General features: G+C 37.1%; 4 protein-coding genes and 1 pseudogene across 4 annotated transcripts; 2 read left to right on the top strand and 3 right to left on the bottom strand.

The window, feature by feature from the left end:
* Nucleotides 1-2,608: 2,608 nt before the first annotated feature.
* On the bottom strand, nt 2,609-18,579 carry LOC145076549 (MACPF domain-containing protein At4g24290-like). The gene is made up of 9 exons (XM_079022382.1): nt 18,063-18,579; nt 17,657-17,895; nt 17,059-17,215; nt 15,538-15,678; nt 13,180-15,465; nt 12,373-12,571; nt 11,606-11,727; nt 3,584-4,028; nt 2,609-3,503 (listed from the first exon to the last, which is right to left on the bottom strand). Exons 1-5 carry the CDS (start codon nt 18,348-18,350, stop codon nt 14,830-14,832), a joined length of 1,461 nt encoding a protein of 486 aa, XP_078878508.1. The 5' UTR covers nt 18,351-18,579; the 3' UTR covers nt 2,609-3,503; nt 3,584-4,028; nt 11,606-11,727; nt 12,373-12,571; nt 13,180-14,829.
* Nucleotides 2,850-4,577, bottom strand: LOC145076553 (MACPF domain-containing protein At4g24290-like). The gene is made up of 4 exons (XM_079022384.1): nt 4,557-4,577; nt 3,815-4,028; nt 3,584-3,735; nt 2,850-3,503 (listed from the first exon to the last, which is right to left on the bottom strand). Exons 1-4 carry the CDS (start codon nt 4,575-4,577, stop codon nt 2,850-2,852), a joined length of 1,041 nt encoding a protein of 346 aa, XP_078878510.1.
* LOC145076551 (uncharacterized) lies at nt 4,790-7,361 on the top strand. The gene is made up of 5 exons (XM_079022383.1): nt 4,790-4,997; nt 5,044-5,543; nt 5,756-5,939; nt 6,023-6,409; nt 6,970-7,361. Exons 1-5 carry the CDS (start codon nt 4,790-4,792, stop codon nt 7,359-7,361), a joined length of 1,671 nt encoding a protein of 556 aa, XP_078878509.1.
* Nucleotides 12,377-13,467, bottom strand: LOC145076550 (MACPF domain-containing protein At4g24290 pseudogene; annotated as a pseudogene).
* A 105-nt stretch (nt 18,580-18,684) lies between the features above and the next one.
* LOC145072377 (uncharacterized) lies at nt 18,685-21,825 on the top strand. Its single transcript, XM_079018790.1, has 6 exons — nt 18,685-19,840; nt 19,986-20,101; nt 20,193-20,526; nt 20,633-20,818; nt 20,952-21,052; nt 21,160-21,825. The coding sequence occupies exons 1-6, from the start codon at nt 18,803-18,805 to the stop codon at nt 21,611-21,613; spliced, it is 2,229 nt and encodes a 742-aa protein (XP_078874916.1). The 5' UTR covers nt 18,685-18,802; the 3' UTR covers nt 21,614-21,825.
* The last annotated feature ends 1,168 nt before the right edge of the window (nt 21,826-22,993 follow it).

The following is a 22,993-nucleotide window of genomic DNA, read 5'->3' as shown; positions in this document are numbered from 1 at the left end:
CCAACCAAACAAAGTGGGCAACAGTGAGACCGAGAACCTCAGCCGCTGCTTCTTCGGAGAGAGAAGCATTGATGAGAAGGAGAGCCTTTTGATCTGCATCACGCCATAGATGCCATACAGAGTAAGCAGGGTTGGGAGATTCTTTACCTTCTGTTGTAACAATAATAGGAGGAGGTGATGGAGAAGACCCATCAATGTGTCCCATGAGTTTCTGAACAGTGAAAATTGGAATCATATGATTTTTCCAGAGAAGATAGTTATTAGAGGAGAGTTTAAAAGAAATCATGTGCAAAATAGCGGCCATTGGGAGGGTGCTGTCGGTGGTTGAAGAGGAAGAAGACATGGCAGATTAGTCAAAGTTACAGAGAAAGGAGAATGGAGAACGTAAAGAGAGAGAGAGAAGTTTGGCTGATATCATGTGATAATTGAAAGGGATACCTCACCAATATGGGAGGATTTGAATATATATTAACAAAATAAAGTTATTACAGGAAGATATACAGAGAATAATTTACAAGATAAAATAAATCAACTATTTAATGTAATTGATTGTGTTGATTTATTCCTAATACATGTAACCGGGCCCCGATTACAATTGAGAATTCGTCTTTGGACTCGACCGGGGCAGTGGAGACATGGTCGAAGTTTTTACCTTGGACCTTTTTGTAATGTCCACGGCCGTCGGAATCGGAATTAAAATTCTGGTAACAGAATCTTCTAGTTGGAAGACTTTTGGGAGGGAGGAGAGGTGTTGCACGTGGATCTTTAAGGGATTGTTTCTTTTACGACTGAGGTAAGGCCGTAGGCCCATTACGGGCGTCGTATCTACTACATCGACCTATTTAGAAACAGTAACAGAAAATAATAACCGGTCATCGGAATTAGAATTAATTAAGTTCCAAAATTAGGACATTACCGGATTGCTGTTCACGTAAAGCTTGGGCCCGAAAAAGCTGAACTGTAAAGATGCTATTACACTTTGCTGCTCATGTATGGACTAAGGGACAAATCATTGAAGAGAGTGTCCAGTGTCTCGGTAACAGGAATTCCAGAAACTGATGGAGCTCTTCGATGGGTGGTTTATCTATAAACAACCTTAAACTTATAATTCTAACCCAAAATAACCCGATCGTCGTCTTCTAGACAAAACGCTAAAATGGTCACTCAGGCAATATACATAATAGTATAAAATAGTGCTTAATCGGGTAAGCTATTTATGATTGTGATTGTTTCTATTTACTTGATGCCAAAAGAACCACTCAATGTCGAGGAAAGGAATTTTTTCCCATTACATCCTAACTTTTTACAACTTTGTCTACATTTAGTTTTTATAGTTTATTTCCCTATATGCGCAGTCATTTTTCAAATATTTTTTAAACATTATATATCCAATTCCAAACAACAGCTAATAAATGATTCAATCCTACCATTTTTAAGATATTCATAAACATAATTTAGTTGTTGTCATTTGTCAAGCATATGAACAAGGTTCTAGCTACTAGAATTTCAAAACAAGTACTAACACAGTTATGGTTCACAGTAGTTCTCTTTTGCAAACAATGGGAAGAAATGTCATATGCTCCCAGCAAGTATGGCTTTGCGAAAATTAGAGTGGAATTGGGGGCCTTCACATGAATCAAGTTGGGAATCCAACCAGTTACCTAAAAATGACTTAATGACTCTAAAATCATCAATATTCTTTAACAATTTATGTTCAAACACAAAATGTCTTGTTTCAGATTTAAAGACGTGGCCTTTTGTACTCAACGACCCTTTTCAATAACCTGCACTTCCAAAATGTTGTCACCTCAAACAAGATACACATGCTTTCTTGTTTACAACATACAAACCAAGAACCCTAACGTTGGGCAAGTTGTACACACAAAATGTGTGTGTGTGTGTGTGTCACTCAATATATTCATGCAAATGTTTCAGTGATCGTTCCATTAAAGGAAAATCTCAAGTTGATTAGTCAATTTATTCGAAGCTGACAAGGCTGTTTAGTAAATTAAAGATTTTCACATTTCAACTAGAGTCAATCATCCTAAGCAGAACAATTTTCTTGTCTAAAGATTCACGCAAACTGACTAGGTTCATCATAAAAGAATATCAAGTCAGTTCTATGCAGTTTCATGATGCTCAAAGTAGTTGATTGGAACCTACTTGTAGTGATGGTAGAATTTGACTACTTAAGATGATTAGCTACTGTGTGGCTGGCAATTGAACCTGAGAACATTATAAATGAACTATGAAACCATCAAGAAGATGCACAATAGTAATTTAGCTAATTGAGACATGAGACTTGTTTGATGCTAGTCAAGTAGTATGTTAACAATAACACATATGGTTGAAAAAACACGGGGTTGGCAATTATTAAAAGCAAAAGAATACATCAAATTGGGAATTTTGGAATAACTATGACTTTTATGATATGACTTGTATCCCTTTGTTTATCAAAACTTGTGTTCCGCCTACTGCAGTCTGTAATTATGACTTGTTCTTGTCCTTTTGTTGCAAGTGCGTTTCAAGACACACATCTATGTGCATATGAATTGTTAGTTCTTCATCAAAGCATTTCTTCATCTCCTATCAAATAGAAGGATAAATATGCAATCTATTTGAAAATTTTGCATTTCAAAAAGCATATGTGTATCTAGAAATTAGTACACCCAAACAAATCGCTTTGAGGTCTTTACAATCACAATGAACCTCATAACTTGACATTTCATTTCACAAGTGGCAAAATTATGTAGCATGTTACTCTTGAAAACATTATATTACCGTGACATCTCGAAACACGAGTTCAGAACGACCTAAACCATCACCTAATCGGCCACATTTTCATCGAATTAACAATCGAGCAAAGAGTATTTAACCTCAAGAGAGATCTTTTGATGTAATATAAGAAGAGAATTATTTCTCTTCTCCACAACAAGTCTAGCTCCTGAGACAACCCAATACCCTGGGCTCTCTTGTGGGCCCCGTTTCACCTCCGTCGTGTCCACAAGATGTAATAGCTTCTGCATCTTCTTTGTATGGACCACAAGCTTCGGTTCGTGCAGTGGGGCGTGAATGGCTTGAAACTGTTGTGGGAGGACCTTCTCCGTGAAAGGAATTGAAGATTCCGCTTTCTGGATTGGAGACACATCCCATTCTGGATTCTTGTTTGCAGTGCAACCGAGTACTTTTGAGAACCGGAGGCGTAAGAAGAGGACTTTTTTGAACCTATGATTCCCGACTTGTAACTGGGCTCCGGTTACGATTGAGAATTTGTCTTCGGACTCAACCGGGGCGGTGCAGATGTGGTCATAGATAATCCCTTGGAGCCGTTCATAGTATTTGGGATCGTCACAATCAGAATTTAAGATTCTGGTTACCGAGTCTTCTAGTTGGAAGAATTTTGGGGGAGAGGTGAGGTGTTGTAGGTGGATCTCTAATTGATTGTTTCTATCAGGATTGAGGTGAAGTCGGAGGCCCGTTATGGGCATCTTACCTACATCGACCTATTTAGAAATAGTAAAATGATCAGAAAGTAATTTCCGGCCATTGGAATCAAATTTAAGTTCCAAGATTAGGAAATTACCAGATTGGTATATATGTAGAGCTTGGGCCCAGAAATCTTGAACTGTAAATACGTTGAACTTTGCTGCTCATGCTGCTCATTGAATATAAGGGACCATTGTCTTGGTAGCTGGAAGTCCAGAAACTGGTGAAGCTCTTCGAATGGAGGTTTATCTATAAACAACCTTAAAATCATAATTTCATCTCAAATTAACGTAATCTGGATAGGATGGTAAAAGGATCATTTTCTCACAGCGTAAATAGAGATTTATGGCATGACTTAAGAATCCACTTCCCCTAACACCATTTAGCAAAGAGGTTATTGGAACGAAGGACATTGTGATCACATCTGGTTCAGACTGTACCGTTTGTAACCACTCATTATGTTGTAGGTTCCTATCATCACTCCCACCTCTCCTTCTATAAATATGCTTTAGGTTCTTGTCATCACTCCACTGTATTTGATCCTGCAAATAATTGAAATGAACAGTGATATATATTAAGTAATTGGAACCAACATGTGAGTTAAGGGACTTCATGATTTGTACTCTAATATACGTACGGGGTTGTGCGGAGTGCACGCATGTATAAGATCGAGTCAGAAGTCGGTTCAACGACTAGTCGGGGTCCGAGATTCCAAAGGGGCAGCGCCCCTTTGGTGGTGTCTAGGGGCAGCGCCCCTAGCGGGGTCCAAGGGGCAAAGCTCTAATGAAACCCTTGAGGGTGATTATGGTACAACTAACGAATTCTCACCGAATCTTACATTTGGGAACATAATGGAAAATTCAATTTCTTGAGGTTGATTATGGTAAAACTAACGAAACTCGTTAGTTTTTGGTAACCCTAAATCTTCATTAAATTCGGATTGACATTACTTGCTTCCAAAGCAACTAATGACGGCCCAACCCTAATGAAACCCTAATCGTGTTTAATATTTAAACAGCTCTTCCTCTCCAGAAGAGGGTTACGATCTTAAGCTCTTGTTTTCATCATACTTTCATAGAATCCTCTAGCATACCGGCTTACGTTTTCTGTGCCTAGAAACGTAAGTGTCCACTTGGATTATCCTAGGCTGAATTTCTTGTAACCCAGGCATAGGGTAGAAATATTAGTTCGGAAAGTGATATCACGATCCAAGTTGGTATCCAGATCTCCACTACAAACCCTAAATTTCCCTACATTCAAACTGATATTTCTATTTCTGGAGATGTGTGACTCAATCCGGGAGATGACCACTAAGTTTGCCAAGCTTGAGAAGTTTGAAGGTGTCGATATCAGGCATTGGATGAAAAAGATGCACTTCATGCTGACCACTCTGAAAGCAGCATACATGCTAACTACTCCAAGACCAGTAGATCCTGCAGAAGGTGTGGTTGAGACGGCTGAAGAGACAAGAAAGAGACAGAAGTGGGACAATGATGACTACATCTGCAAAGGTCACATTCTGAACGATATGTCTGATTCTTTATTTGATATCCATAGTGAAGCCTTGTGTGCCAAGGAGTTGTGGGACGGACACTCTTCAACTGAAATACATTACTGAGGATGCTTCTAGCAAGAAGTTTCTAGTCAGTGACTTTGATAATTATAAGATGGAAGATTCAAGGTCTGTCACTGAACAATACAATGAACTCCTTGGCATATACGGTCAGTTTAAACTGCACCGTATGAATATGGATGAATCCATTGTTGTGTCCACTATCATTGACAAACTGCCTCCGTCCTGGAAAGACTTCAAACATAACTTGAAACATCAAAAGGAGGAACTGTCATTGGTTCAACTTGCTAGTCACATTCGTATTGAAGAATCTATTTGTGCGAAGGAAAGTGACAAATCTGAAAAACCCGAAGGAAAAGTTGAACCTGGACAGCCCTCGGTTCATATGGTTGAAAACAAACCAAGGAACCAGAACCACAAAGGACATGGCAAACGTAAGCAGGAACATGTCCCAAGCAACTCCAACAAAAAGAGAAAGGATCTGGTTTGTTGGAGATGCAATCAAGTTGGGCATTGCAAACGTGATTGTCGTGTGAATTTGGGCAACAATGGTGTTGGAAAACAGTAGAGCCAATGGGAAAGTGAACGGGTCTTTGGGCTCAAGTTAAAGGAGGTCAGTTTTTGACTAACTTTGATAATTCTAATCAGAATTATGTTTATTATGTTTCATTTATCCCTGAATCATTCTATGTGCAGGATGATGATGTTTCTTGGTGGAACGACTCCGGAGCAACGAACCATGTATGCAAGGATAAACGGATGTTTGAAACATTAACTCCGCCTGAAGATGGGTCGGTGCTAAAAATGGGAGACGATTCTTTTATTCCTATTTGTGGTTTAGGTGTCGTGTGTCTTGAATTACTTCTGGAAAGACAATTAGGTTATTTGATGTTTTGTTTGTTCCCAAGATTCGCAAGAATCTTGTTAACTCTAGTTTTTTGAATTCTGATGGTTTTAAACAAGTTATTGAGTCGGAGAAGTTTGTTTTGTCTAAGGGTGGAATGTTTGTTGGATTTGGATATTTAAATAATAGAATGTTTCGTTTGAATATTGTTGACAAATTACTACCTGTTCAGAATTCTGCATTTGTATCTTCTGCTTCTAATGTTGATAAATCTATGCTTTGGCATGTAAGATTAGATCATGTCAACTTTAGAACGATGCATGAGATGTCAAAATATGGATTAATTCCAGCCTTTGATATAACATCTGATATATGTAAAACATGCATGCTTACAAAAGTGACAAAACAGCCATTTCCTAGTGTCACTAGAAATTCAACTGTTTTCGAACTTGTACACAGTGACTTGTGTGATTTTCATTCCACTCCTTCTTTAGGGAATAAAAAAAGTATGTAGTCACTTTTATTGATGACTGCACTCGGTTTTGCTATGTGTATTTGTTGCATTCTAAGAATGAAGCCTTAGATAAATTCAAAATATACAAAACCGAGGTGGAATTACAATTGGGCATTCCGGTTAAATGTCTCAGGATTGATAGGGGAGGTGAATATATGGATCCCATATACTTCCAATCAGTGGGTATCATTCATGAGACCACAACACCTTACACGCCCCAACAGAATGGTATTACTGAATGCAAAAATCGAGTTTTAAAGAAAATGGTAAACTCGATGTTGTCTTACTCGGGATTGAGTGAAGGATTCTAGGGAGAGGCCATGTTAGCGGCCTGCTATTTGTTAAATAGGGTTCCAAATAAAAGGAACAAAACAGTCCCATATGAACTTTGGTTCAAGAAAAAGTCGAATTTGAGTTATTTTCGGGTTTAGGGATGTCGGGTAGTTGTAAAACTTACCGAGCCCAAAAAGAAAAATTTAGGAGAACGTGGAATTGATTGTATATTCATTAGATATGCTGAACATTCCAAGACATATAGGTTTTATGTAATAGAACCTAATGATTCGGTCCCAATTAACACTGTTATCGAATCGCGGGATGCAATTTTTGATGAGATGAGATTTTCATCGATTCAAAGGCCTAAGGATCTGACTTTTGGTGCTAATAAAGAGCAAAATTCAGAAAGTCGAGATGGTGGTATCGTGCAAGAACCACAAGATATTCGTAGAAGCAAAAAAGGTCAAATTGCTAAAAATTTTGAATCCGACTTCCAACTGTACTTGGTGGAAGGTTCAAGGGATGAAATTAATCTTGAATACTCTTATTGTTATAGTATTGAAGATGATCCTAAGACTTATCAAGAGGCCATGGAGTCTCGTGATAGTGCCTTTTGGAAGGAAGCAATTGATGATGAAATGTCATCAATTCTTGAGAACAACACATGAGTGTTGTCTGATTTGCCTCCGAGTTCTAAACCACTTGGTTGCAAATGGATTTCAAAAAGAAAATGAATGTTAATGGGACTAGTGACAAATTCAAATCCCGGTTATTCATTCAAGGTTTTAGACAAAAAGCCGGTATTGACTATTTTGATATGTATGCTCCAGTTACACGTATTTCTACTATTAGATTGTTGGTAGCCTTGACAAGTATTCATAATATGGTTACTCACCAAATGGATGTGAAAATAGCCTTTTTAAATGGTGATCTTGACGAGGAAGTTTACATGAAACAACCAGAAGGTTTCATTATGCCCGGTAAAGAGCATATGGTTTGTAAACTTGTCAAATCTTTGTATGGGTTGAAACAAGCATCAAAACAATGACATCAAAAATTTGATGAGGTGATTTTGTCTTTTGGTTTCAAGACAAACCAATGTGAAAAATGTGTTTATAGTAGATTTGATGATGTTACTAGAGCTGGAATGATCATTTGCGTATATGTAGATGACATGTTGATTTTTGGTACCGACCAAAATCAAGTGGATGAAACAAAGAAATTGTTATCATCCAAGTTTTCCATGAAAGATTTAGGAGAGGCTGATGTAATTCTTAGAATAAGAATTAAGAGGATGAACAAAGGATTGGTAATGACTCAAAGTCATTATATTGAGAAAATTCTCAAGCGGTTTAATTTTACCGAGTGTTCTCATGTGAGTACTCCCATGGACCCAAGTGTGAAATTAATGCCAAATAATGGTGTTCCCATTTCGCAATTGGAATACTCTAAGGCTATTGGTAGCTTGATGTATGTCATGACAAGTACCAGACCTGATATAGCTTTTGTTGTAGGTAAGTTGAGCAGGTACACTAGCAATCCTAGTGCTCAACATTGGCAAGCAGTGAATAGAGTGTTTAAGTATCTCAAGGGAACCATGAATTATGGTTTGAGTTACTTGGGGAGTCCTTCGGTTTTAGAAGGTCATTAAGATGCAAGTTGGATTACCAACATGGAGGACCATTCCTCAACTTCTGGTTGGGTATTCTTACTTGGGGGGGGGGGGGTGCCATTTCTTAGGCTTCCAAGAAACAATCTTGCATTACAAACTCAACAATGGAATCTGAGTTTGTTGCGTTAGTAGCTACTGGTAAAGAAGCGGAGTGGCTAAGGAATTTAGTCTATGAGATTCCTTTGTGGTCTGAACCGATAGCACCTATTTCTATCCTTTGTGATAGTGCTACCGCTTTGGCTAAGGCATATAGCCAGGTTTATAATGGCAAGTCTAGACACCTAGGTGTTAGACATAGTATGATTAGAGAACTAATCGTGAATGGTGTGATTTCGGTTGAGTTTGTGAAATCGCAACAAAATTTGGCAGATCACTTGACTAAAGGTCTGACAAGAGACTTAGTGCACAAGTCTGTAATTGGGATGGGATTAAAGTCCATTTAATTCTATAATGTCCCAATTCCCTTCTAATATAATGTTAGGAGTTGAATTCGATGTGGAAAGCTCATACTTATAGATTGGAACACATGAAGTATTCATCCCAGGTATGTGTTCGGTTCTGCAAGTTAGCCAGGTTGAAGTTTAACTTCTTAATAATTCCTTTGATAAATGTATGTGCAGATACATGGAAAGGAGTTACCTACGTGAGTGTGAAGTGTAGCCGCATTTCAAGAGGTTGTGGACTTGACCTTGATACGATTATGAGAGGACTGGGACACACAACTTTATAATTGTGTCAAGTTGTATTATGCTAGAAATTCAATAAACTAGTATGTATATTACTTTCCGGTATTCAAATGGGTTGATGGGTTCAATTCTTAGAACAGCCTGATTCTCGAGTATTTGCAAATGTATGATACTAAGTGGAAATTCAATCGTTTCGATATTTTCATTATGTACTAGTTTGGTTTGTTTGATAAGGTTATGTTTGTTCAAGGGCTACACTAAAATGGGGAAGGATAGTTGGTGATTTTAGTATCACCATGTCATTTTAAGTAACTGGAACCAACATGTGAGCTAAGGGGCTTCATGATTTGTACTATAATATATGTACGGGGGTTGTGCGGAGTGCACGCATGTATAAGATCGAGTCAGAAGCCGGTTCGGCGACTAGTCGGGTCCGGGGGCAACGCCCCTGGGTCTGGGGTTTCCAAAGGGGCAGCGCCCCTTTGGCGGGGTCTAGGGGCAGAGCCCCTGACTCGGGTGATTATAGTAAAACTAACGAAACTCGTTAGTTTTTGGTAACCCTAAATCCTCATTAAATCCAGATTGACATTACTTGCTTCCAAAGCAACTAATGACGACCCACCCTAATGAAACCCTAATCGTGATTAATATTTAAACAGCTATTCCTCTCCAGAAGAGGGTTACGATCTTAAGCTCTTGTTTTCATCATACTTTCACAGAATCCTCTAGCATATTGGTTTACGTTTTCTGTGCCTAGAAACGTGAGTGTCCACTTGGATTATCTTAGGCTGAATTTCTTGTAACCCAAGTATAGGGTAGAAATATCAGTTTGGAAAGTTATATCACGATCCACGTTGATATCCAGATCTCCACTACAAACCCTAAATTTCCCTACATATATATATATATATATATATATATATATATATATATATATATATATATATATATATATATATATGCAAGAGAAAGCAACGTTATAGCTTTGTACCAGTGATTTTTTTTCTTATTAGGATATTGTACTTTGAAAATTTTGTTGATTATAAATGCTAGCCTTAATGGAGTAAAGTGTTTCTTGTCATGACAATTAAGTTAGGTATGGAAGTTACTAACAATTCTTTCTATCCATTATCAATTAGGGGTGCAATCTATAGGGGGCGCTGAGGGAAGAGTAAAGTGGTCACTTGTATAGGGTCCAATTTTTTTATTATATTATATAAATATATAAATTTATTTGAAAATAAAATACTTAAAACAACGATAGGTGCCTTTTTTTTCTAGCCAGTCCAGGGCATTTAAGGATATTTAAATCTTCAACCGTTCATCACTAATGGTGTATCAATAGGGAACACCACATCCTAACACTACACCCTGGAATGCGGTTTTTTGCTTACGAGATGACTTCCTCCCTTCCCCCTCCCCATCTCTCTATTCTTCCAATGGTTGACTATTTTAAATTTTAATTTTTTTAAGCCAACGGTCAATATATATATATATATATATATATATATATATATATATATATATATATATATATATATATATATATATATATCCAATTTACAACTCTATCAGTACTCACCTATTTTAACCATCAAACTCACACCATATTTTCTCATTTTCTCAATATTTCATTCTTTTTTACAAGAAAAATGAATCCACCCCTCCCCCTCCCAAATATAGTCAAAGAAAATCTCGTGTTTCTAGTTAAATTACGCCAATTAGTAACATTTTTGCTTTCTATCTCCCATTCTTGTTTATCGTCCCCAACTTCATGCCCTAATCAAGCCCCTCTACAATTTCAATATCAAATTATTCAACAATACTATCCCATGCAAATGCCAAATAATACACCGAAGATGATCAACAACTTTGTGACTTTTCTCGCTCGCTCAACTTTCACCCACCCAACCACATCTTGCGCCACAAAGCCCAACCCCATCCTACGACCCTCCAACCCAAACCCTCCATGAAGAGTTGGATGAGAACTTCATACAGGAAACTCAACCCCCTCACCCGAAGACATCTTGGAGGACCAACCCCCTCCACTCCACAAAGGAAAAGAACAAACGACAACTAAAACGAAGGTCGACCTTAAAGGGTGGACTCCAAGGGAAGAATTGTTGCTGACACAAGCATGGGTCGACATATTCGAGGATGAAAAGGAAGTAAACGCACAATCGATTGAGCCTTTATGGCTACACATTACGGAAGATTTGTCGCACAAATGGGGGAAGGTGACGACTACTGTACTAAGCACCAACCGGATTCAAAATTTTCGATAGATTGTGAGGAATGTTACGAAGTTGAATGGGCTGTACAACAACCTATAACTCCAAAGGAAAAGGGGACTAAGTGCTAAATAAACTCTTAAAGAGGCGTATCAATTGTTTCGTGAGGACAACAAAGGAAAGTCGTTCAAATTTAATGATTGTTCGAAAGTTTTACCGTGTATTCTAAAATGGAAAGAAAGGAAAGTGATGAATAAATGATTGTTTGAAAGATAAGATGATTATAAATCAGCTAAAGAATAAACTACAAATAATAAAAGTACCTTGGAATTTTGAGAAACGTGTTCAGAGTCCAAAAATCTCTTTTCTGCCACTTCTAGTAACCTTTTTCGTACATCAGTAGGCTCAAGGGATGATGCATAATGTTGTTTCATATATATAACATCTTTTCCACCCATTGTTACAACCACAATTATATGAGTGCCAAATTTTTCAATAAACTTGGAAGATTAAACAATAAACAGAACCAGGAAGATACATAAATACTTTTATCATAATTTATATAGACAGATGATACAAATACAAATTTAAAGGCTCTTCATAAAGGAATGTTGCAACTTTGTGTTAACTATCTTAGATTTATACAAATCACAATATAAGGTACGATGTGTGTGTGTGTGTTTTTTCCTTTAACATTTTGCACAAGATTAAGTAAAAAGATCTAATTAGCCATTCAAAAATCGACTTCCCGTTATTAAGGAATTGTAATTTTAAACTTTTTTTAATACCCAATTATTGTTTAGGTATACGATAGACACACACAAACAATATAAGATGTGAGGAAAACACCATCAATTATTTTCTTACTTAATTAAAGCAGTGAAAATTCCTTTGTAAATTGAAGGTCATTGATATAACTGGGTAAATCTTTTAAAATGCAACGTTGCGATAGGAGGAAACAAAAGTAAGATGCTATAATAACCAAATTAATGCAACTACATTGCTATTTATTGCTATTAGCTTCTCTAAATCTTGGTTCAAGGAAGAAAAACAATCTTTAGCATTGAAAGATTTAAGGTCTGCCCCTCACCTTGCTAACAATGCAGGCTCCCATGAAGATGGAACAGCCTTCTTGACATGATCACGGAGATGAAAACACCATCAAAAGCTAGGGTTTTAGTACTTGATGCATCTTTCTTCCAATTTCCAGAAAAATCAAACACATAATTGAAGAGGCCAGAAGGAATTTTCCCAGCTAATGATAATTCCTGGTTGAATTGCTCCGACATCTGCACACACAAAAAAAAATGCAGAAACTTGTACTATTTATATATCGAATCAACCATTTATACCACATATATTTTTGACTCTTGACAGTTGCATAGCAATTAGAGGATATTTGGGATTTCATTTTAAACCCTAAAGTAACTTTTAGGCAAAAGAACTTATTGATTTATGAATGTGAGAAAAAAAAGTTTTTAAAAAAAAAATGTTTGGATTATTTTTTATAGTGACAAAAGTCAATGTCGATAAATCAATAAATTGGTTTTTAAAAAATGTTTGACTTAGTTTATACATATAAAATTGACCAAAAAGGAATCATGACTTCTTAAAATCTCTTTTTCAAGCTAATAATTATAAGTTGTTTTAAAAAGTAATAAATCATGACTTTTTAAAATCTTATTTTCAAACAGTTAACAAAAAAATGTTTTAGAAGTCTTTTTTATATATATGCAAACCCTTTTTTAAAATTATTGACTTTATAAGATGTTAATAATAAATCATTTTTAGATGAAATGTTATATTTTTTTTTTTTACATATTGCATAGCGGATTGTAGTAATTGAAAGGAAGATTTGTCAGAGCACAAAAACCGTAAAACTATCCATAAACCATACCTGCGGAAAAGAAAGAACATCAGAATGAAGTCGCGTATGCTGGCCTTCATGACATTTGATGGATTCGGGAACATTGAGAAGTAGAAGCCCACCAGGAAGCACAATATCTCTACCTTCATCTTCCTCAATTTCTATCAAACGGCAATTTCGATATGGATTATTACCAAAATCTGAATCATAACGACGTTTGCGATGCTCAAGCCTCAGATCTAACGAGATATCATAACCACATCCAATTGACTGAATCGCAACATTTGCAGCTTCAGCAGCTGGAAGCTTAAGCGCCATTTTCAACGTCAATTACTCAAAAAAAAAAAAATCTACAAATGCATCTCAACCAGTGCTGCCGACGATCGATTCTTCTCTAATACTTCCCAAACCCTGGATGGTAGAGTTGGATGTGAGATCAGGGGATTTGATTAAATTACTCTCTCCAACAGGAATCCACCGCCCGCCCTCCCCTCTCACTCTGGCGACCACCGTTGACTATTCAACAAGTTGACTCCACATCTCACCTAACCCATACAATTTTATGAAAGTCAATGGAAGCCTCATCTCCTGCACTTGCAATTGCTTCCATCATATAGATTTGAATTTTGTAATTACGATCTGATCAACAAACAATGAGTGCCTTTCTGGTAGAGAATCAACATCTTAAAATCAAACTGGAAGAGATAAAATCAGCTACCAACAACTTTGATAACACCACCGTTATTGGAAAAGCTGGATTTGGGAACGTGTACAAAGGATTACTCTCTCACTTGAAAGGCCAAATCAGGGTTGCTTTTAAGGGTCGGAAACCCTGAGTTCTTGAAAGAGATCCTGATGCTTTCACGTTACACACGTGAAAACCTCATCTCTCTTCTGGGATTTTGTGATGAGGATGGTGAGAAGATCCTTGTGTATGAGCATGCATATCACGAAAGCCTAGATCGCCACTTAAGTGCTCCTAATCTCACATGGTGGAAAAGTCTCAAGATATGTGTCACTGCGAACTATCTTCATGATCCCAAAGGGACAGAACAAAGAGTAATCCGTTGGGATATAAAAGTGTCCATATTCCAGGGGTGTTTGGCGTTTGATAGAAATTGACATGGTTGATAAACCGCAAAAAATTAGTATGTTAACGATAGACATGGTTGATAAACCGCAAAAAATTAGGAATTTTGTAGTAACTATGGCTTGTATGATATGACTTGTATCCCGTTGTTAATTGTGTACACTACCTATGTAAATAATGTTTTACAATGAAATTTTTTGGGTGTTCGTACTTTTAGTTTTGGGGTTTTCAGAAAACTTGTGTTCCGGCCTCCTACTTCAATCTGCAACTCAACTGTAACTCGTTCTTATCCACAAGTGCATTTCAAGACACATATCTATAATCTATGTACATTTGAAACGTTAGTTCTCTATCAAACAGAAGGATAAATTTGCAAATTCATGTGCAAATTTTGCACACTATGTATCTAGAAATTATTACACCCAAAAAAATCTTTTAATTGATTTCTTTACAATCCACGGACTTTAACACTTACTTCAACATCACGATGAAACCACATAACTTGACATTTGGTTTCACAAGAGATGAAATTTTGTAGCTCCAAACACGAGTTCAAAATGACCCACATCACCACCTAATCTGCCACTTGTTCATCGGCTAACATATATATGAGGCAAAGAGTACTTGACCTTAAGAGAAATCTTTCCCTTGTTCACTACAAATTTAGCCCCTGTGACGACCCAATACCCAGGGCTTTCTTGTGGGCCCCGTTTCATCTCCGTTATATCCACAATCTTTAATAAATTCGGCATCATCTCCATCGGGCCTTCTCGAAAAATATTGAACCGGGTGTGTGGGACTCGAAACTGTTGTGGGATGACCTCCTCGAAAAAAACTGAAGATTCCGACATCTGGCCCGGAGACTCCCATTCCGACCTCCTTGCGGTGCAACCAAGTAGTTCTGAGAAGCGGAGGCGTAAAAAGAGGACTTTTTTTAACCCGTGATCTCCGACATGTAGCTGGGCCCCGTTTACGATTGAGAAGATTCCGTATTCGGACTCGACCAGGGCGGTGCAGACGTGGTCATAGTTTTTCCCTTGGACCTTTTCGTAGAATGTACTGTCGTAGGAATCGGAATTGAAGGTTCCGGTTCCGGATACGGAATCTGCTATATGGAAGAATTTTGGGACGCCGAAGAGGTGTTGGAGGTGGATCTCTAACTGATGGTTTCTTTCAGGATTGAGGTAAAGCCGGAGTCCCATTACGGGCATCTTACCTACATCGACCTATTTAGAAACAGTCAGGAAGTAATTTCCTATCATCGGAATTGCAATTAAGTTCTAAGATTAGGAAATTACCAGATTGGTGTTCACGTAGAGCTTGGTACCAAAAAAGCTGAACTGTAAAGATGTTGTACTTTGCTGCTCATGTTGTGGACCAACGGACCACTCACTGAATGTAGGGGCCCATCGTCTCGGTAGCTGGAAAAATCTACCCAATTATAACTTTTAAACTGCTATGTATGTGTATGACATTTCTCTAACTGGGCAGATTTCCTGAAGAATAAGGCTAGAATAGGAGGAAATAAAGGTAGGATGCTATAATAAGCAAATCAATGAAAGTATGTTGCCATGTTTTTGCAGTTAAAACCAAGACAAATGATCATAACCATCTAAAGAAGAAACTACAAGGATCGAGCCCTATGCAGACGACAATTATGGACTCTGTTCAGACGACTTATCGTCTCTAAAACTTATACCGACGACATGTGGTCTGTAAAAAGTCGTCGGTATAGGTCCGTCGCTAAAAGTCGAAAATGTCGTCGGGATAGGTGTCGTCGGTATAGCATAGCCAGTCTAGACGACACGTCGTCTATAAAAGGTCGTCGGGATTGACTTTTGTGGAAATAAAGAAAAGTTTTATTCGGACCCTATACCGACGACATGTAGTCGGTAAAAGTGTGATCCTATAGAGACGACTTGTTGTTTGGAAAAGTTGATCAATATGGACGACATGTCGTTTGGAATGGAAAAATCATTTTTACAGTTATAAAGCTATACAGACGACATGTCGTCTCTATAGCCCTTTTTTAAATATTTTCCACAAAAAACTTTTATATACACCATTTAAAACAAATCCAAAAGGGATATTTGTAGAATAATATAAACATAATGCAACATACCATTAAAATCCAAAAACACTTAGTAAAACTAACATATCATTCATAACATACGATTAATTTAATTTGATTTTACAATTAATTTAATATTTTATTTTTATTGATTTTTTTTAATTAATTGAACTTTACTTTATAATTAATTTAAAACTAGGGAAGAATCCCGCGTTGCGGGGTTGGATTTGTAAAAAAAAATTCTTCAGTTGAATTTCAACATTTGTTTATTGTACTGTTATTATGAACTACAAAATTCATACACAGATAAAAGTGACCAAAGAGATGCCGACTAAATCATCCAAAGTGCTGCTTTTTTTTAACCCCTTGGCATTTATTATTGCTAATTGTCCAAAAGGCTGACACTTAGGAACATGGCTTCCTTCTGCAAGTCCTTCTTAGCTGATTATTGTGATTACTGTTAAAAAGCATGAAAATATTAGTTAAATATGTCAATATTGATCACTCTGTAGTTATACGGTTAGATTTTTGGAAAAAAAAATGAAAAGAAATTACAAAAAAATAAGAAAAAAATGTGAAAATACATAGTACATTGCTGTTTACTGCATTTACAATTGCAATTTTTGTTTCACAGATTATCATTTTAACAAATTAATCTATTTACCTGGATATCAAAGCTTGCATGTTCTTTTTTTTTTGCCACTAAAAAAATGGAGCATCTCTAATAAGCCCATACTTGATGAATTCAGCAAGAGTCCAAAAAACTCTTGTCTGCCATTTCCTTTAACCTTTTCTGTACATCAGCAGGTTCAAGGGATGATGCATGCTGCTGTTTCATATATATAACATCTTTTCCACCCATTTTTACACCCACAATTATATGAGTGCCAAATTTTTTGATAAACCTGGAAGAAAAAAGGAGAACATGGAAAATAGATAAATAATTTTATCAGAGTTATATAAACAAACGACACAAATACAAATTTAAAGGCTCTTCATAGGGGAATGCTGCAACTTTGAGTTAATCGTCTTAGACTTGCATAATATAATGGTATGATGTGTTTTTGTTTTACGTTTTGCACAAGATGGGGTAAAAATCTACTAAATGGCCATTTAAAATTTGACTTCCCATTATTAAGGAATTGTAATGACATTGCGATAATTGGGTGGATCTTTTAAAATACAAACATGCTATAGTAAACAAATCAATGTAAGTACATTGCTATTTCTTGCATCAAACCCTTCCTTTAATGGGCATAGTATTAGCTTCTCCAGATCTTACTTCAAGGAAGAAAACAGTCTTCAGCATTGAAAGATTTAAGTGTATGAAAATGTCTGCACCTCACCTTGCTAACAATGCAGGCTCCCATGAAGATGGAACAGCTTTCTTGACATGATCACAAAGAACCGTTGGAGATTCTTCTAATGCAACAGCGTACAAAGAGAAGAAAACACCATCAAAAGCTAGGGTTTTAGTACTTGATGCATCTTTCGGCCAATTTCCAGAAAACTCAAACATGGAATTGAAATGGCCTGAAGGAATTTTGCCAGATAATGATAATTCCTGATTGAATTGCTGAGACATCTTGCATACAAAAAATGCAGAAACTTCTCTCATTTATGTGGCTAACCAATCATTTAAATTTTTTATACTTAACAGTTGCATAGTAATTAATGCTGATATTTTATTTTATATGCATGGCACAAGGAATAAAAAAAAAAAAAAACAGTAAAACTATCCATAATCCATACCAGCTGAAAAGAAAGAGGATTAGAATGAAGTCGCCTATGTTCGCCTTCATGACATTTGATGGATTGGGGAACATCGAGGAGTAGAAGTCCACCAGGAAGCACAATGTCTCTGCATTCATCCTCCTCAATTTCTATCAAACGGCAATTTCGATATGGATTATTACCAACATCTGAATCATAACGACGTTTGCGATACTTGAGCCTCAAATCTGACGTCATATCATAACCACATCCAATTGACTGAATCGCAACATTTGCAGCTTCAGCAGCTGGAAGCTTAAGCGCCATTTTTAACTTCAATTTCTCAAAAGAAAAATCTACAAGTGCATATCAACCAGTGCTGGCGACGATCGATACACCCTAGATGGTAGAGCTGGATGTGAGGCCTACGGGATTCAGATTCAGGGGATTTAATAAACAGGAATCCACCGTCAAACCTCCCTCTCTCACTCCGGCGACCTAACTTGTCATCGTTGTCACTGCTATCTCCAAACTTGTTATTGTTATTCTCAACATCGAGCCTCATTGAAAGTCAATGAAAGTCATAGGGCGGCTGAAAGTTATTCTATAATGTATTAATGATGGCTAGGTAGTGTTGACTATTCAACACGTTGACTCACATACGATTTCACCACCTATGACCTAACCCACACAATTTCATGGAAGCCTCGCCTCCTGCACTTGCATTTGCTTCCATCATTTCGATTTCAGTTTTGTAATTACGATCCGATCAACAAACAATGGAGGCCTTTCTGGGAGAGAATCAACATCTTAAAATCAAACTGGAAGAGATAAAATCAGCTACCAACAACTTTGATAACAACAACGTTATTGGAAAAGGTGGATTTGGGAACGTGTACAAAGGAGTACTCTCTCAGTCTGAAGGGCTAACCATGGTTGCTTTTAAGCGTCTAGATCGTAAGCTTGGGCAAGGAAACCCTGAGTTCTTGAAAGAGATCCTGATGCTTTCCCGTTACACACATGAAAACCTCATCTCTCTTCTGGGATTTTGTGATGAAGATGATGAGAAGATCCTTGTGTATGAGCATGCATATCACGGAAGCCTAGATCGCCATTTAAGTGCCAATACTCTCACATGGTGGAAACGTCTCAAGATATGCCTCACAGCTGCAAAGGGACTCTGCTACCTTCATGATCCTAAAGGGACAGAACAAAGAGTTATCCATCGGGATATTAAAAGTTCAAATATTCTACTGGATGAGAGTTGGAATGCTAAACTTTCTGACATGGGTTTATCGAAGATAGGTCCTGCTAATCAGCAACACAGCTTTCTTGCCACCAATGTTGTAGGTACGTATGGGTATATAGATCCTCTGTATATGGAGACTTACCTCCTAACGAAAGAGTCGGATGTATACTCATTTGGCATGGTTTTGTTCGAAGTATTGTGTGGGAGACTCTGCTATGAATATAACAATGGTCATTTTATGAGCTTGTGGCCAATGTGGAAAAAAAGTTATGAAGAGAAGAAACTAGATCAGATTATCTTTGAAGACCTGAAGGAACATATGAATCCGAGTTCATTGGAAACATTTTCAGGCATTGCTTATCGATGTTTGCAGAAATCTCGTGAAGAACGTCCAAAGATGTCTGATGTTGTGGAAGAACTTGAGAATGCACTTGATATTCAAAAGACAGAAGGACCAATGGACTTTGAAGAGATGATTGAAACTGCAGTAGCTCCTCATGTCTACAGATCCAAAGAGGAACTACAGATGCTTCTCTACAGAGGAATGTTGGTTAACGGGGGCAAAACGGTAATTAGCTAGCTCTATCAAAATTGTGAATTATAAACTGCTAATTTAAGGAATTTGTACGATTAAAACCAAATAGTATACATTTCAACAAACAGTGATTGCTGAAATGTACTCATATCCTAACTTGATGTCTTTTAACGAACAGTGGTTTTCATTAAACAAGAATGGTGAACATTGTGAAATGATATCCGCAAAAGTATGTTTGATTCCTATTCTCCCTGCATCTCCCAGATATGCATACAATGGTCTACATAAATCAAGGTTAGTCGTCATCTTCCTTTATGATTCTAGCTTTTTAGAATATTCATCAGTATGTAATATTAATTGTATCCATTGCTGCATCTTCCTGCAGATTTCCGTTAGACAACAAAAATACTGCACCATTATGTTGGAGATTCAAAATGCATGTCAAAGCACAATTTTTGTCACCACATATCACATACGCAGTAAACCTTGTGTTCGTTGTTGACTATGAAAGTATGGACCTTTTATTCCTCAATTACAAATTGGCTGAGGAGACATACTATTCGACTTCATACATAGCAGATGAGAGAGAAGATGGATGGTTCACGACTGAATTGTATCAGTTTACTAGCACCAAAAAAAGTGCTGATTTTGATATAACTTTTGATTGCCGAGGACATCCGTTGATTGTAGAAGGCATCGAGTTCCAGCCCATCGAGAGAGTAAGCCTAAGCCAAAAAATATTGGTTTATTCATTTAGATCATTTCGTTTATGTTTTTCTTGTGTTTCAAACATTCTTGGAAAATAAAGTGTACGTTTTATTATAGGTGGATCATCATCAACTGTTAGAGGATGAGAAGGTGGATATGCCAGAGACATATTGGGAACAAAGGTTGCCAAGTGATTATGAAGATATACTGATCAAGTCATCCAAAAATAGTGTGCAATGGACAACAAAGAAGGAACTCTACTCTATTCTTCATAAAGGGTTCCCAATCAATAATGGTGAAGAGGTATATCATGTTACTATTTTTTAAGATATTCATAAACACAATATAGCTGTTGTCATTTGTTAAGCATATGAACATTGTTCTAGCTACTATAATTTCAAAAGAAATACTTAATTACACGTTTATGGTTTCACAGTGGTTCTCACTTGCAAACAATGGGAAGAAATGTCATATGCTTCCAGCAAGAATGGCTTTGCGAAAATTAGTGTGGAGATGGGGGCCTTCACGTGAATCAAGGTGGTAATCCACTCATATAAATTCCAGTTACCTAAAATGACTTAATGACAATAAATCACCAATATTCTTCAACCATTTCTATTAAAACACAATATGTCTTGTTGCAGATTTAAAGAAGTGGCTTTTTGTACTCAACAATCCTTTTCAATAACCTGCACTTCGAAAATGTTGTCACCTCAGACAGGATACGCATGCTTTCTTGTTTACAACATACAAACCAAGAACCCTAACGTTGGGCAAGTTGTGGAAGTGAGTGATCAGAGTTGTATCACAGAGAGTGGAGAGTATGATCCACATCATATCCTTTTATTTTTGCCTGAGACCCCAATTATTAGACAACAGGTTAATGACAACACCAACATACACAACCCATTAAAGAGAACCAAAATGGAAGGTGTTCCACAACGTAGGAATGATGGTTGGTTGGAAGTGCAAGTATGGAAATGCCAAACTGGTGCTACTACTAGTGAAAATCCTTTGTTTGATCTTTATTTCAACATTAGGTCTTTTTCGAGGATTACAGAACTCAGTGTGCAAGGCATTGAGTTTAAAGCCATATAGGTTTTTTTTATAGTATATGATTAGAATTTGGAAATGAATTAAGTGTAACAATTCGATTTTAAGCATATATCTCACAAGATATCTTGAAGAGATCTTTTATCTCATAGATTAGGAAACTTGTTGTATTTAATTATCTTTCCTATTTTCTTGTATCTTTATGTATATAAAATATTAATATAAGATTCTCCACAAGTGTGGTGATTTCTATCCAACCTTACACGGTATTGGATTGTTGGCCTAACATGATCCTTCCTTTTTACCTAATCGTCGGTACCTCCCTCTCTTTAACATGGCTCCCGGCAACGATCTCACCCTCCCTCTTTCTACTCTCATAGATTAGGAAACTTGTTGTATGTAATTATCTTTCCTATTTTCTTGTATCTTTATGTCTATAAAATATTAATATAAGATTCTCCACAAGTGTGGTGATTTCTATCCAACCTTACATGGTATTGGCCTAACATGATCCTTCCTTTTTCCCTAATCGCCGCTACCTCCCTCTCTTTAACATGGCTCCCGGCAACGATCTCACCCTCCCTCTTTCTACTCTCTTACACTTGGAATAGGTAGCTTTGTTCTCCTCTCTTTTAGGCTTCTTTTGTTTTGTTGTAAATATGGAAGGCAAATGTGTATGTTATATGATCTCTCATTTTCACCTTTATGAATAAAAATGCAGAATTTCCCCACCTGGGTATCTCTTTTTCTCTCTTTTTGTGTTTCCCATTATTAACCACTAAATAGAGGCTGTATTTGTTGGGTAAAATCTAACATTTGGTATCAGGTGCATGCCCAAATACCAACCTCGTGAGATAAGATGATAAGAAACGACAAGAATGAGAAGGATGGGCATATCACATTCCATGTGAAAAAAAAAAACATTTATGTTACTTGGGTTATAAAATGAAGGTGTTCATGCAAGCCCAAGGAGTTTGGGATGTAGTTGAGCCCAACTAATATTGTTGTAGAAGTGAAGAAAGACAAGATGGCTTTGGCAGCCATCTACCAGGGCATTCCAGAAGGCATGTTGATGTCGTTGGTGGAGAAGCAAACAGCAAAAGAATCACGGGATGCGTTGAAGCCAAGGTTCTTGGGGCAAATAGAGTAAACACAGTAAGAATCCAAACATTGAAGGCTAGGTTTGAAGCTTTGAGCATGAAAGATTCGGAGGTTGTAGATGAATTCATTGTGAAAGTGAGTAACATAGTAAGCAACATTCATACCTTGGTTGAAATTGTTGAAGAGTCGTATGTAGTGAAGAAGCTACTACGAGCGGTGTCATCCAAATTTTCTTCAGATTGCTTCAACACTTGAGCAATTTGGTGATCTAGAAGAGATGACAGTTGAGGAGGTGATAGGAAGGCTAAAGGCTCGTGAAGAAAG

Source organism: Lactuca serriola, chromosome 9, assembly GCF_051521515.1.
Source record: "Lactuca serriola cultivar US96UC23 chromosome 9, Lser_US96UC23_V15, whole genome shotgun sequence".
Taxonomy (NCBI): domain Eukaryota; kingdom Viridiplantae; phylum Streptophyta; class Magnoliopsida; order Asterales; family Asteraceae; genus Lactuca; species Lactuca serriola.
Note: the sequence above shows the minus strand (reverse complement) of the source record. Positions and strands in the feature narration are given on the sequence as shown.